A 16,525-nucleotide genomic window follows, 5' to 3' on the forward strand; every position below is an offset into this window, starting at 1 on the left:
TTAACATATAATTTTAAAAATCTGTTTCAGTCATAACTGCAAATAACACAAATCCTTGGGACAATAACATTGAAGAACTACTGTATTTTGATTCAGCAGAAAGCTTGAAATAACAGCTTGAGAAGTACTAACTACTTAATGGAAACTATAAAAATAAGTGATTTAAATAGCACTGCCAGCTGTTTTACTGCTCCTCTTTCTAATGGCAGCATCTAGCTCAAATTGTTGGAATAAATTATCTCCTGTGTCTTTGTCTTCCCAGGAGGTTGGTATTCCAGCTGTTCTCTAACTCCTTCGTCATGATTTCTGCAAGATCTCAACTCAAAAAAAAAAAGACGGAAAAGATTTGACTTAAAATACCTGCAGTAATTGGATAATTGAAGTAATATAATTTTACGTAAAATACCAAATTAAGTAAAGTATTGACTGACGTTTAACACTATAAAACTGGTATATTTTAATTTTCAAGAAGGAGGGTAAGAATTTCTTCTCTGTCTTACTGGAATTGACACAGAAACCAGGAGGATATACATACTGCTGGCTGTGGGGGACGTGGACCTTCATATGATATTTACAAACCCCATATACAATAAGTTGGGTAGGAACTTACTTTCATTTATACACGATCTGAATAGAGTTTTTGCCTTCTGCACTGCTGTTATATCATTACTGTTTGTTTTGTCCAAGACATCTGAAATACACAGAAAAAAACATATTTTAATATCTGATCTATATTGGAAAGATACTGGGAAAAACAGGGAGGATATCATCCTAAGGACCAAAGCAGGATCAGTGCTCCCTGTCCATCATAAATTCCAGAGATACTCTGTAGATCATCCTTTGCAAAATAGAAATGCCGTGACTTTTCAACGATGATTTTAGTAGCCAAGCTAAGAAAGATTTCACCGGGGTGAAGAGAATTGCTTTCAGGGCCCTAAGTGCACCAGCGGGCTCTAATTGAGCCAACCAGTCCATAACCATTTTTTTTCTGTAATCCTAATCCTCACTCTCTTCTCTGCAGCAAGGACTTTAGCTGCCTGTTTTCAAGACCTGCTCTGATGTGGCACAGCTGTGTAACCTTGGATCAGACTTGCATGAAAACAGCTGAATTGTAAGGAATTGCTGTGCAAAGCCTCACATAGGGGCTCCACAAGAGCACTGCTTGGTGGCCCAGGAGCAGCAGTTAGGCTCAGCCCTTGGCCATGGTCCTTGCCTCAGCTCTGCTGCAGTTAGGATGGCCTTGGCCTTGTCTTGCTGGCAGCCCTGCAGCGTCACTGGAGACTTGGCTGGGCAGCACGGGCCTGTTGGCTGAGCCTCTTCTCTGGGAGGCTTCTGCCCCTGCCTGTCTGGCTGCCACCCTTGGCTTCCAGCTCACCTCCCTTGTGCACAGCCCACTCTTGCCACTCCTTGAAAACTTATTTGCTCCACAGAAACTGAATTCTAAGGAACACATGGACATCCCTGAACTGCAAACCAGGCAAAACCAGAAGCTATACAGAGCAGAGAAAAGGTGTTCACCCTGGTGAGAACGGTTTCAAGACGGCTTCATGAATATAAACTCAGGAATATCTTTGTGTTATTTTCATCTGAAAACAAAGTATCGATAGTTTGACCTTAATACATTTTGTAAGTCTATAATGTGCTTAGTTAGAAAATTGCATTGCCTACGGCATGTAGCTGATGGGATACAGATATATGAGACAAGAGAAGACAGAGAGCAACTTCCAGCATTTCAGCTGACTTGAACACAGGCAGATCTCTCCTTCACCTAGTTTGTCTGCTAGTGCTAGCTTGTGAGGGTAATGTGGATTTCAGCTGTAATAGCATGCAGGGGAGCACATGAAGGTGAGGTTTTCAGAAAGATCCTAACAAGAGCATATCTTCCAAAGCATTCTCCAAGAAAAGAGTTTGTGGTGAATTTATCCTGAACTGAACATAAAGAAACTGGAATCAGTAACACTTTGCTAGATAGCACATCTAGTCAGGACTACACGTAAGCCAAAGAAGAAACTTTATACAGCCCACAAACGTAAACCCCACTGACCTTTTAAAACAACTTCTAGTTCATCTCTTAAAATGTCAAAGTTACTATAACGGGAGCTGGTTTCTGGAATGACATTCCTCTTTAGCCATCCTCCACAGGCATATTGGTAAAAATCTTTACAAGGCTCTGCAGTGGTGTCCATGTTCTCAATAATTCGGGCTGCTGTAATATGAAACAAATCAATACATGACAAATCTTTAAAAGAAATAAATACATTTTTTCTCTGAGCAGGGAAGAAATAATCACACTTTCTTTAGCTTAGAATAGTTTTAAGTCTACTTTGAAATTCTAGGCTGAGCAAAGTACTTTTCAGAGAACAAAATAAAATTATTGTACTTCCAGCAACTTTTATGTTCTTCTGTTTCCTTATGTTTACTAATGGGTAACCTGACTGTAATGTAACTAGGTTTTTAAGTAAAATGTAACTATTAGAAATTGCTGGAAAGTGGGTTATTTGAGTGTTTGCACATGTAAAGTCCTCACTCCACCTTATTATAACAGGCTCTGTAAAAGAGCACAACATGTCACATACTGCAGTCATTTTATCTAAGGAGAAAAAAATACCAACAAACAATGAAAAGACTGCATTATTCTTTGCATATGTTTTCCTTTCCATGGATGTACCTATCATCCAACTTATTTAATTTGTGAAATAGGTTTTGAAATATATTGTTAAACACTCTTAGGGCCTATATCAGAAGGAATGAAAAGGAATGTCAGGCAGGTTTTCCTATGTTTTCCTGACTCATTATAATTGCACACCTTTTGCATCCTCTCACTAATATTTACAGCAGTTACTAGGTCTTCTACATCCAATTTTCTGGACCTACTCCACATTTTCTCTTAGAACTGGTGCTGCCTCTTGCTATTCCTAATGACTCTATTAAAGAGACTAGTCAGAGATTTCCTAGTCATTGACTAATCCTGTCATTGGATTCTCAAGTGAAACCTTTTCTTGATGCTTTTCCCAACTGCTGTTATTACCCCTTCTGCCCTTTTTCTTTTTTGTTGTTTTTGTGTTCTTAAACCACTATTTCTTTTCTAGCTTTTCTTCACTAGTAAGCTGGCACTAAGTCTGTCAAGAAATGGAGAGATGCCAAGAGCCAAGCAAAAGCTAGTGATATGTCTGAATTTCCCAGAACGCGGAGCATCCTTCCCTTTTTTCAAACATTATTTTTAGTAAATGGTGAGACTTGTGATTACAAGTGTTCATTCCTCCCACATGGGTGAGTCAAATATTTATAGTTACTTCCCCACTACTTTCAATATTTTCCATGTCTGTTGCACTGGTGGAAACGAGAGGTGTAAGCAGGCTATGGTATTTATTTACTTGCTTTTTATTTTCTGTTTTTCTTGGAATCTTCTGTTTGCTTAGGAAAGTTTTATTTGAGGCCAACATCTGATGGTTTTACAATGTTCCAGTGCATAGAAGATGGAAAAAACATGAACACAACACATTTTCAAATTTGGACTGCCTAAGAAACATAAAAAACCCCAAATAGGTATGGGAACCCCAAATATGTCTAGCACCTGATTGCTTTCTTTCTGAAGTCAATGGCAGACTGACTTCAATTTGGAAGGATACAGGTTTATGCCAACAACCAGAAACTGTGGAATTCGATCATGTTTTCACCAAGTATGTCACTTGTTTTTTTTTTTTACCAGTTCTGCAGAAATCCAAGCACACAGCCCTACCCTCCTGCCTGTTAGAGCAAGGAGTCTCCTTTCTGCCTGTAAATTCAGACAAGAGCAATGTGCACAAACTGAAACACCAAAAAAAACCCCACCATTTAAACATAAGAATTCTTTTTTAACTCTATGAATAGTCAGCACTGACACAGGTTGACACAGCCCTGAGCAACCTGCTCTGGCTGACTCTTCCTGAGTTGGGCATTTGGACTAGGTATCTGCAGAGGTGCTTTCCAACCCCAACCATTCTGTGATCCTGTAAACTCTGGTGTCTTCATCTTGTCTAGTTTGTACCATTTCATTTAAGGGAAATAAAAGTTTTCACCTACTTTTATTCCTGTCCTAGCTCCAACTATTTGCTGTAGCACAGGTACTTTGGTAATTACGTCAAGCGCTTGGGTTCAAGTGTCTACCTGTGAGCCCCTCTGCTAGGCTGGAGCATCATCGGAAGGGCCGCGCTGCCCCTTGGATTATCTTGGCACACGTCAGTGCAACGTCGGCTCTCGTAGCCAGGCTGCACAACACAGCTGTCCCGCGCGGTGCGGTGTGCCAGCTCTGTCGTAAGGCAATGACAGCATGGAAGAATCTTCCAATGCCATGAAAAGATGGGTTTTACCCACAGGAAAACAGGAAAAAATCCACATCGTGTGTGCATCTGGCAAATTATTAACAATCTATGTAAACTTTGCTTTAACCTTGCAATCAGAGTGCTTTATTTGTAGTCAGCATCTGTGAAACTTTTCTTGCTTACTACCGTGATACAAACATAATTATCATAACCTTTCTGTTCTAAAGCCCAGATTAGCTAATATTAATTAAAATATATGCTAATCAAATATTAATGAAACCTTTAAGTACTGTGAACACAGCAGAGCTCAGTCATGGAAACTGTAGTCTTTCATTTGGGTCTTCAGAACATATATATTAGGTATTCTCCTCAAGAGTGTAATTTGCACACGTGGACTACCAGTTTTTCCCTTGAGACAGGCAGCCATTACCTGGCGATTGCATGGGCATATTAAAAATCAGTGAATAGTGATTTTGTTATCAGCCAAGCCTGAAGCTCACAGCTTGGTGTCAAGCACATGAATCAGCCCTTTGAAGTCAACAGGCCCAGACAAGCTGTGCAGAATCCTGAACATGCTCTAATTTATTAATGAGTTGATACCTGTGCCCAAAGAATCTTTATGATACATAGTTTAGGCTGTTTACATTGAAACCTTTTTGCTCTGGAAATAATCAGTTTGAGACTAATGAATATTTTGTTATTTTAATTATAATCTCAAAGTGATGCAGATAATGCACGGAATGGTTTTCATAGTCTTCCGTATTGCTTGATGAACAAGTTTGGGTGTTAGTTCCTTTTCTCAAGTGTTTATTCAGTTTTCTAGCTATTACTGAAGAATATAGAGCCTTGTTACAATTACTTCTAATGATTAATTTTATTGCAGTAATCATAACCCCAGTTGTTGCGTTTAATAGTTTACAAATAAAGTAACTAAGCCGATACAACAACCAGTGACCTGGAGAGGGTATGTGAGGAAAAAAAAGTGCTTACCTAGGAGAAACTGGTGTGAAATTCCCTAATCTCATCAGTTTTTCCTATCCAAGTTTAAGAAAATTGAAAGTGTGTCAGTGTATTCCAAAAATGCCTAAATGTACAAATTACATTGTATCTTTCTATACTGCAGCACAATGGATTTCACAAACACTGATAACATTTTCATGCAGTTACTAATATTTTATCTCATGTGCGCCCAATCATATTCTGATTATCTTTATGACTGGTCATTTCTTAAATGCTCCTCTATTAAATGTACTACGAAACAAACTCTCAGGATCTTTATTCTTTTCAGTGCCTCCTAACTATTGCAAATTTCTGAAATTTACTGCAAAAGCTGTTCTAATATTGTTCAAGTCTAGTTTAAGGTATTACCGTTTCACTTAACGCCTACTACTAATGATATTTCTTAAAATACCTCAATATATTTCCAGACTTGATATTTCTAGCTTTCTAGCTATACAATTTTGCCTATATCCTACACTGGCTGGACAAAAGTTCCAATTAAACATAGAACTGTTATGAAATCTTGCTTTGAAGCAATATTAAACTTGTGGACTCATCCCAGCCAACAATACTGTTTAATCCTAATAATATAGGCTATTTCTTGGGCTTAAAACTTCTTTTTTTAATAGTAAAGCTGATTTATTATTAAATTATGTCACTCTTACAAATTCTTGGAATTATATTGCAAAGTTACTTGTGCACTGACTGGCTGGAGCAGATGATGGCTAACCATCCCGGACCCCTGATTTGCAGGGCTCTGTTTCTGGAGCTGAGAACCCTCTCACACCAGTGACCACCTAATCAAACAAGTCCTTTAGGTGGTAAGTCTTACTGACAGTTGCCTCTCATCTAACAAAATCTGACAATCACGTTTTGCTTAGTGGCCATGTAAGTGTGGAGGAAGCCCAGCACTTTCATAGCAATTTCTATCTTAAATCCATTATAACATGGTATGGCAAGGAATTTCTGGCTCAGTTAACAAATATTTTAGCTATTTGAAATTCAGACTGGTCATTCTCAACTTTGCTGGGAGCTCTCCGTTCTAAAACATTGACAGTCAGATGCAGCACATGGAACTGAATTAGAGTTCTGTCCCGGCCAGCACATCCGAGCTTCATGAGGTTGCTTCCTGATTGTAACTGCCTCCTTTGTTGCAGGCCAAACAAAAGCACTACTGCTACCGCAGGCTGATAGGCCCTACAGATTTTTAGCTGCTTCTGATAGCTGACCCTTGCTGGGCAGAACTGCATACTAACTGTACAGATGGTACCAGAGTCAGAAGTAGGTCTTCCAATTTGACAATAGTACTTTTGCATCTGTTTTGAGGTACAATCCTATAACAAAAAGTTAATGAGGTAAAACCTAATCAGACAAACTGACAAACTAATCGGACAAATGTACCAAAATGCTTATTGTGTGGTATGCAAAGACAAAATATTAATACCCAGGAAAATGCAAAAGCTATCTTCTCCCCTCTTGGAAATTTTATTTGTTCCAAACAAGAATGTGCAGTTCTTGCATATGTAGTAGTATTTACTCACAGGAATAGTCTTACTGGCTGCAGTGGATCAGGTTACATCTCCTTTACAGGGACAATAAAACATGGATTACAGAAAGACTCTGTTATGTCAGTTGTCTCATCTTCCTGTCACTATGAAACACTTCCATAGAATACATTTATAGTGCTGGGCTTTCATTTTACATGTTTTGATACACAGCAATCCCCCTCTTTCTATAAGATGTAATCTTTCAATGCTCAGACAAGATAATCCATAGAATAAAAGGCAGATAGTAAATGAAGATAAATGTGTGGATAAAATGGATGGATTTCATGAAAAATGAAAACAGACTATGCTATTAGAACAACATGGTACCTTTCCAATTTTGGAAAGTTTTCATCTAGCTACCCTTTTTTCTCATTTTGTATTTTGTCACTATCTCTGCTGAACTGAGGCAATTTATATTCCTTTTTTAAAAGATGCTCTCTCTCCATCCTGTTATACACCTTTGTAAATTTGCCATTTTTCCCCATCAATGTCTTTACTGCACTCCTTTCTGAAGTTTACTTCTATATTGACAATCTAGCATTCAGTACTTTTACTCATCCTCTTATATCTTTGCATGCTATTAAAACTTTGAATGGAAATATGAAAGAATGAAACTGTTCACAGAAACACACAGCATCTCAGAATGGTTGAGGCTGGAAGGGACCTCTAGAGATCATCTTGCCCAACCTCCTGCTCCAGCGGGGACACCCAGAGCACAGGGTGGCATCTCTGGGCAGCCTGTGCCAGGGCTCGGGCAACTTTACAGGAAAGAGGTCCTTCCTCACATGGAGATGGAACTGCCTGGGTTTCAACTTGTACTCTTACCCCTTGTCCTGTCACTGGCCACCATGGAAAAGAGCCTGGCCCATCCTTCCTGCATTCTCCCCTCAGGTACTTGCACATGTTGATCAGATCCCTCACAGCCTTCTCTTCTCCAGGCTAACCAGGCCCAGCTCGCTCAGTCTTTCCTCATACAATAGATGCTCCAGTCCCTTAATCACCTTTGTGGCCCTACGCCAGGCCCTCTCTAGAAACTCCACATCCCTCTGGTACTGGAGAGCCCAAATTAACTCGTTCACATCTTACTAGTTTTTAGTTTACATTATGCATTATTTCTCCAAATCATTTACCATTCTTTTTCAGTTCATTCATCATTACCTAAAAAGTCTAGCTAAGCTTCTTTTAAACAAGTTTTCAAAAGTATTGATTGAGAAGTTGTGAAAAGTTGTAAAATATTAAATTGAAAATGGGCACCTGGTAGATTGAAAAAGCTGTAATCAAATTAGGGATCTAATTTCATCACTTCAAACCACAGTATGAGCTTTCCAGTGGCAGCATAAGACATAGTGATTACATAAGCACTAAAACACAGTGATTGCCCCCTCTAGTAATTCCCAGGAGATGCTCGGACTATGCAAATACCCACGTCCAGCTACTGAGACAATGGACTGCACTGGGGTACAGCTAGTGAATCATTCCAATAGGAAGTGTTGTAAAGAGAATGGAGAAATTTAAAAGTAGATTAGGCAAAAAAAGGGAGACCAGCATTAATTGTTTGGGAGAAGAAAACAGAAAGCATGAAAACTGCAGGTGAACTGAAAGGGAAGGAATATGTAATATGGATTTTTGTATTTCCTTGGGTCATTTTAGTTGCTTTCTAGGAGAGTGTAGACTAGGACATAAACAAGATATTTTTATGCAATTATTATTTAAGCATTGTTAGCTTGGCAGACTGTGAAATCTGGATTTCTTTTCAAGGACAATAATACTGCATAAATACAGCAGCAAGGCACCCTTAATGGCTATGAGGGAACAAGACTTTCCCTTTATGTCTTACCAGTGACAGCACTGCTCAGCATCATGCCATGGCTCCACTTGAATTCTGACTCAGAGGAGGAAGACCCACCTTCTAATTCAATTAAATCATTTTCTGCAGCTAGTGGCATTACTTGACACATTTGCACTATTAACTTGCCTGACCCTGATGACTTTGGAAGATCTGATAATATCATGCTGCAAGATTTTACATTTGTAGAAGTATGTTAATAAAATCGTTTCAGTTAGCACATCTCCTGTCTCTATTTGCCATATTTCTTTTCAGTTAGCTTTACATGGCGATAACAGATTTTTTAAAAAGTATATCCATTTAGAAAGCACAGATTTTTGTTCTTACCTGATTTTATACAGTCTGATGTCTTGCAGACCCCATCTAAAAAACAGAAAATAATGCTCTTAATTTCTACTGAAAGTCAATGTAATAAATGATACACTAAATTTCACTGTCAATGACACAATCAGAATTCCATTTAATGTACAGTAAGAAAAAAAACATTCCTTACATTCAGTAAGTGAATGTTTATAGGACCAGACTCTAAATATACCTTCATCTTTATCATTTTAGGGTCCTGCCTTGCTGGGTGACTACCATCATGTGGAGTTTTAGTAGTCATCACAGGAGAGCATTTAGCATCTGATTTAGAGCTGGGCAAAATATTATTTTTATGAAAAATAAGAAATAAAAAGAAAAACTGTTCATGGGTACTGAAGCAAATTCAGTCTAAATTTACAAATTTACTACAATTAAAAGACTTTGGAGGAATTATGTAATTCTGAGATGTTCGCTTGGAAGTCTTCTAAACAAAATACAGGGTTCAGGAACATGAAAATGTTTTAAGAATTTAAAAATACAACATTTTTTACTTTTCATTTCAAAATGGCATTTTCCCATTCCATAATTGAACTAGACCATAATAAAAACCTCAAACAAAATCATTAAGGACTTTAAAAAGAAGTGAAGCATTTCATTCCTATTGTAACAGTCTAGTTTGATTCAAAATGTAAATTATCAGCTTCCCTGTATCGCATTTTGTAAATATTACCAAAGTATTTCTGCTGAAACTAATTAGTTCCAGGCATTTTGATATGGCTACTGAATCAGAAAATCCATTAGTACGACTATATGCTCTAAGAGTCTTTGCCTCAGCATCCTGAAAAAGGATAGGAAAAAAATAGAATTTTCTGATAATGGACAGGAATATGAAGGACATATTGCAGTTTGTCTTTCTTCAGAAGAGTGTGGCATATTTTTGCTTGCTGAAGCTCTAACTGCAAACATAAGTGTTGGTAAGTCAGAAAAAACAGGTGCTTAAGTTTACTGCAACCTTTTGTGAAAAAAATGAATGTACAGACTCCCATTTGGGAAAAAGCAGTTTCCTGTCAATCTCCAGCAATAAGTGTGCATGCAGTTTTACATTTCAGATAACTGTCGTACTGACTAGTGATATATATTTATAGATATATGAAATACGATTATGATGGAACAGTTATTATCATCTAATTTGATAAAATAAATAAGGTACAGCATGGAATTATCAGGTAATTTTCAGATGAACTCACACTTTTTATTAGCTGAAAGTAGCTATATATAGCTGCACATAGCTATATATATATGCCATGCAACATACTGTCTTCTAAAAAAACTTTTTAGGATACTGCAAATTATTATCTTTTACTCAAACAACTGGATTTTTGTTAAAACATATACTTTAGATTCAAATACATTTATTCATTCAGGCTCAAATTTACCCACCGTCATATGTTGCATACAGAACTATCATCGTGACAGCTACAATAGTCAGCAGAACCACTACAACAGCTAGCCCTATTTCCAGGGCACTCCACCGCAGTTTTTTCTTTGGTTTTGGAGTGTTCATTTCAGTTATATCCATCTGGCTTTCTGACTTGCCCATAACCTAGAGCCTGAAAAAGAAAAGGGAAAATTCGCTGAGGACTCAACTACACAATAACAAAGAGATTTCCTGTGCCAGTTTTGAGGCTTACAAACTCAAAGTTTGTTACCTTGGAACGCTTAGAAGAACGTCAGTCACGAAATCAAAAATATACAGATACATACCCCTCAAGGATGCTTCCTCCACATGAAGAGGCCATCAAATACAAAAGGAAGGTCAACAAACCAACACCTGTTTTTAAGACTTAGCCATTTAATTTAATCTCTGACAGTGGTACAAGGGTTCAAAGGCAAGCAAAAGACAAGTTTTACTGCTTGAATAAAAATTAACTTAATCTCACAATTGCTGATCAAATGCCAAAGGTCAAAACATGTCATTGTGCTTTGCTGTCATTTTTAAAAATCATGTAAGCAATTATTGACTACAGCTTTAAAGCTGTCACTGTCACAGGAGGTAAAAAATAGACTCTGCTCAGATCCTGTCAGATTCACACTGAAGATAATGAGTCTTTATGCTAATTTTAGAAAAAGTGTGACCAGGTCCTCTCTATTTGAGGTAAGATCAGTATAAGCTACAAGTAAGCAGAGTATGTACATGCAGAACTGGTGGGAATGAAACACACTCATTCCTGCTCACAGAATGTATATGCAATGGTATATTTTGAAGTAGCTTTTCTGCCATGCTGTAAAGATGATTTTGGCTACTTTTTGCAGTACTGCTGTTCTAAATTTCCTGCTCTGTTCTTAAACACTCTCACTTGCTTAGGATTTAGCATTTCCTCTGCTGATAAAGATTCCAGTTCCTATACACAGCGCAACAAATGGAAAAATCTTGACAGTTCCAGCTCACTGCTCTCACATCAATGGAGCTTCCCCTCTACATTCTACAGGGAAAAATAAGAGTGTTCCACTGGGATGAATGATGGAAGCACCTATATTGCCTGGCCTCACTCACAGGAAGCTTAATCAATGGTGCAGGGCTCGGTGAGGGTACTTAAGTCCTCTAATACTCATCACACCCTTTAATTCCCATTTTGTATACATAGGAATAGCAATAGCAAGAAAGGGACCCTTCTCAGCCGGTACATTCAACTCCATGACTTGAACTTCAGCTGTTTTAAGGTGTATGTTGCTGCATTGTGTTTACCTTTGTCTTTTCAAGTGCCTGTGGTCTTTCAGATATCCAGTTCTTACTTTTCCTCTGTACCTTCTATTTGTTTTCCATTGCTCAGTTTCAGTAAGCTTTTCCTATGTCCACCTTATATTTTTTCAGAGGAGGAGCTAGAACGTAACTAAAGTGTACATGCTTATTAATGAACATTTCTATTAGATGTTAAATAAATCATTTTCATGTAAAGAGAGATTTTGTATTCCCTGCACTTATGCAATACCTGGCTCAATGGATCCCTGATCCTTTCAGAGTAATGCTATTTATCCACATGAATGAGAGAACATTGCTATTTCGGTGTCTCCTTTCCTTTCTGTGACTACCCTCGAGACATCAAGATGTGTTAAGCAATAGGTGGTCCTGGGATCACAGGTGCTCTGTAGGCTGGAATCCTGCAAGTTCAGCCTCTATCTTCACAAGCCCATAGGGAACATTAGAGCTCTCCTGATAAGCCACTGTTTTGTTCTGAAGAGTAAGTTTTTGTTCCAGTCAGCAAAGAGGTGAACGCAGAGTTGAAATATCACAGATAAAAGCGAGAGCTATTTGCAGACTGGCCCTGCATTAACTGTGAACTAGAAAAATCACAGATAATATAAGAGCAAATTAACTAGTGCAGTCTTCTTACTTTCAGTCATAATAAAGTGCAAAAAATGTCTTCATACTGACTAACTGCTGACCAGCCCCTAGAATCTTGCAAAACCTGAAGCCTAATTAAAAAAAGTGATGCTTGTCTTCTGGCTCTGCAAGTGTCCTTAATGCACTGAAAATAATTTATTAGAGCAACAAGAAATACTGTACCTTTCATGTGCAAATATGCTTCTTAGAGTCAACTGAGTTCTTCCAAGTGAGCCAATTTTTCTGTTTCTGCAGAAGTGTTCCTCACATTTAAAGGCATCCCACTGATCAGTTTTACCTCTAGATATTTGGAGAGCCTATTGTGTCTGCATTAAAGAACACCCAGTAAAAGCTTCTGTGCTAATTGCAAGCACAGCAAAAATATAAGAATAATTAAAGCAGCTAAAAACCAATGCATTATGGCTTTCTTCCCTTTCTCTTAGCGCTCCTCTGATCTCTTCTACCAGCTGCCTACTAAAGCTGAGATTCAGCACACAGCTGTCTTTCACTTACCCTGGCCTAGGTGGTACAGGGAGTTAATTAATGCATAGCTTTTCCTTTCGGGATGTTTTAAAAGCTGACTTGTGGCTTACCTAGGTCTTAGCTTCTACAGAAAAATGTAACACGTCACCAAATCACCATATACTATATTTAAAAAATCACAATATATATAGGATATGTTGTATGCGGACGAGCTACACCAGGACTGTTTCCACAAGAGCAGGTCGGGATGACTAACAAGTGGCCCCGGCATCACTCTGTGAAGCCGCGCTGGGGCCGTGCCCTCCGCGCCGCCGAGCGCGGGGCAGGCTGCGCAGGGGCCCGCGGCGGCGCCCGGCGCGCCCCGCTCCGCGCGGGGCAGCCGCCGCCGTTAGGTGGCGCCGCGGTGCGCGGCGCTGCGTGGCCGGGCGGCCCGCGCTGCGGGAACGCCGCGCCGGACGGCTGGGAGCCCCGCGCGGGGAGCCGGCTGCTGCTCCGGGAGGCGCCGCCGCCGAGCCCCAACTTCGCGGCGCCCAGAGCGGGCGCGCGGGGGAACCTCGGAACTTCGGGTCGGAGCCCCCGCGGGACCGCCTGGGAGCCCCGTCCCGCCCCGCGCCCGCGGCCCCCACTCACCAGCTGGCGCTCGGAGCGGTCCGGCCCGGGGGCCGCCTCGCGCATCCCCCGGCGGCGGGGCAGCCCGGGCCGGCGGGGCACGGCGCCGCGCACAAGCGCCTCGGCTGGCGGCGCTCAGCGCCCTGCCCGCCCGCGGCCAACGGCGCGCGGCGCCGGCATCGCCGGGACAGCCGAGGCGGGCGCGCCCGCAGCCGCGGCGGGGCCGGGCCGCCGCTCGCCGTCAAAGGCGCCCTTGTCTTCGGGCTGCCGGACGAGCCGTTCTCCGGGCGACCTGAAGGCTTCTTCCTCTTCGCGATCGCACAAGTGGGATGGGGCGGGAAACAAACAACCCCCCCGCTCCCGGAGCACTAACCGGCGCTCTTCACCTCGCCGAGATGCTGAGCGCTTGGGAAGCAGCGAGAGAAGGGGCTGCAGCCCGGGCACGGGCAGGTCGGCTGGGCACCCCGTCCGGCGGAGCTGCCCCCTTCCCAGCACGGGAGCCTTGGGAGGGCACCTCTCTGCTGCGCTCCTGCCGGAGCAGCCTGCAAGGCAGCGAGGCCGTATGCAAAGCGACAGCTGAGCTGGAGTGCAAAGGCAGGCTGGACCTTCCTTCCTTCTCCGGCTTCTCATTTTTTTCCACTCGGTTCAAAGCGGGAAGAAAAGATGCACAGGGAACATTAATTTCTGCAAAGCCTGGTGTCTGTTCTCATGCAAACTCACTGCCTGTGTCAAATTAATGCAGACACGTATTCTATGCAAGATCATACGCCCTCATTCTCCTAATGATTTCTTCTCCAGAGATAGCTGTGACTTTCTGCATGGAGAGGCAGCCCTGAACTCTGCTTTAACACTTAACAGCAAAACAAGCATTGCAGGACCTCTCTTCCCCAAGTTTCACTTTTCCTAAGAAGCCGACAAACATGAGAAGACGAATTGCTGTCATTCCTCCGTCCCAAACCAGACTATCACATGCTTCTGCTGCCTTCCTCGGGGCACCTAAATTACCTCTAAGACAGAAATGGCAGCTGAAATTTCTGCAGTCTTTTACTACCAGACACACACTAGAATGTTTGCTTCTGGAGATGTGCACCCTTCCTCCTCTTCTCAGGTGGAAAATGGGAACTAATTTCGTACAGTCTGCACAGCAAATGATCCACAGAGTAGAGGCAATTAAGAGAGAAGGAGACTTCAACTGAAAAGATGTTAAAAATGAAGCATATTTGCAAAATGACCATCTGAAAAAGGAACATGAACAAAGAAATATTTTATTCACTGAAAAGGCAATAAAAGTAGCGAACACAGGAAAAAAACATTCTGAAAAAAAGGCTACAGAACAAAAATACTGCATTTTCTTACCGTAAAAGGTGGAGAAAATGCTGTTTCTATCATTTCCAGAATTAATGTTCAAATTAATACTAATACCTCACTTTCAACCTGTCCTGAATTTAAAAATCTCCCATTTTGCTTAGTAGCACAAGCCATCTGCTCCTGCCTGCAGTCCTGACAATGCCTCCAAGTCATCCCTGACACAAATAATAAGTCTCACCACTCACCATCAAATAGATGCATCATTAAAAATATATGCAATTTTGTAACTAGATGTCTATTCTGTGGCCTTAAATATGGCAAAGCTGTGAAAGTAAAGGACAAGGCAAATAGCCTGAACTAAAACATCAGATGAAGATTTGTTTCAAAAATTTGAGATAAGTCAGAAATGTGCAACTGCCACTTCCAAAAGAGAGAAAGGTGGTAAATGCAGTTGGAAATTTGCAAATAGTTTAAAGAGGGTTAATATGCCTCACACACTGTGAGAATTTCCACTCTTGCAGAACCTTGTGCTTGGAAAAGAGGTAGTAGAAATTTGTATACACACAGGCTAAAGTATGTGTGATCTGTGAGTCAAATACTGTAATTTCTGTTCAGACCTTAGAGAACCCCCCTATCCAGTAAACAGTGCAATATTTCAGAAATAAGCAAAACCCTATTACCTATGCTCTTGTGAACAACCAGAGAAGCCAGGTTTGTGAGGAGCCAGTATATTACACTAAGCCAATGACATAGCTGAAAAATCCTCAGTTCAACACAGTCATAACACTACTGCTACAAGATGGCTCTACATCTATTAACAGCAATTTGCTGCTGTGTAATGTATGCTGCTTACTCACTGGAGTGTCCTTCAGCTGACCAGAAGGCTTTCAGCGGGCTGTATACACATTAAGTTCCTTCCTTCACTGACCTTCAAGCCAAGCATGTGAGCAGCTTACACCAATATAAATTCTTAGTCAAGAAGATTTCGAGAATGCATCTGATCATTTCTTATGCCCTGTAATTTTAATGAGACTTATAGCTTCACTCTGCCAGTGGAAATATTTTGTGCATTGATTTCAGTGTAAACTAAAAAAAAAGAACAACAGAAAGTTCTCCCCTGAACTGACAATGTAATTAAAACCTCCCATTTAGAGATTGTAATAAATAATTCGCCCTCATAAACCTTTTGAAGTTGTTTTAATGCTTCCCTGAGTAGTCCTACTGCTTTCAGTGAGAAAAGAGAGCAGGAGAAACAGTTTGTATGATCAGCCATTAGGGATAAATGGAATCTGGCACTGTTACGTGACAGTCCTCTATACTTCCCTACACAATTATCTATAATTCTCAAGGAAAACCACTGGGTTAAATAAAAAAAATTATAGAACCAAATAAAACAGACTATTTACAGAGACAGATGATGAAAAAAGGGTAAATTCAGGAGAGTACACTGTCTTTAGATTAGTACATAACCTTGAAAAATAAAGGTTTCTGCCCAATACTAATTTAAGAGAATACAGTAGTACCTTGATATCTGCAGAACAGACAGAAACTCCAATACTGTTGTTTTCAATTCTGTAGCTAGAGAAGCATGTGCCTTGAAAGACTGTGCTCCCGGGTTTTCCAGAACAAGGCACAGAAATGGATGCACCGTCCAGCATTCTGAAACACAAATTGTGACACAATAACCTAACTACAGTTTCAGTTCACAGGCTCTTAAGTGACGAAAGCCAATAACCATTCAATAGCA

At 40.5% G+C, this 16,525-nt stretch overlaps 1 protein-coding gene across 2 annotated transcripts in view; it reads right to left on the reverse strand.

Annotated features, from left to right (window-relative positions):
• The window catches only part of MME (membrane metalloendopeptidase), a 50,322-nt gene extending 34,000 nt beyond the window's left edge, over nt 1–16,322 (reverse strand). Inside the window, exons 1-5 of one of the 2 annotated variants that reach the window (XM_088530489.1) lie at nt 16,302–16,322; nt 10,437–10,606; nt 9,021–9,056; nt 2,045–2,206; nt 611–691 (exon numbers count right to left, since the gene is read on the reverse strand). In XM_088530489.1, coding sequence (XP_088386615.1) covers nt 611–691; nt 2,045–2,206; nt 9,021–9,056; nt 10,437–10,596 — 439 coding nt within the window. In that variant the 5' untranslated portion in view covers nt 10,597–10,606; nt 16,302–16,322. Of the gene's footprint in view, nt 1–610; nt 692–2,044; nt 2,207–9,020; nt 9,057–10,436; nt 10,607–13,491; nt 13,523–16,301 lie in introns of those variants that run through there. The other variant, XM_088530488.1, reaches the window with a different exon arrangement.
• Between the last annotated feature and the right edge of the window lie 203 nt (nt 16,323–16,525).

The sequence above is a fragment of the Tinamus guttatus genome, unplaced genomic scaffold, assembly GCF_059628265.1.
Source record: "Tinamus guttatus ecotype Peru unplaced genomic scaffold, ASM5962826v1 Tinamus_guttatus_pri_ptg000376l, whole genome shotgun sequence".
In the NCBI taxonomy this organism is placed as follows: domain Eukaryota; kingdom Metazoa; phylum Chordata; class Aves; order Tinamiformes; family Tinamidae; genus Tinamus; species Tinamus guttatus.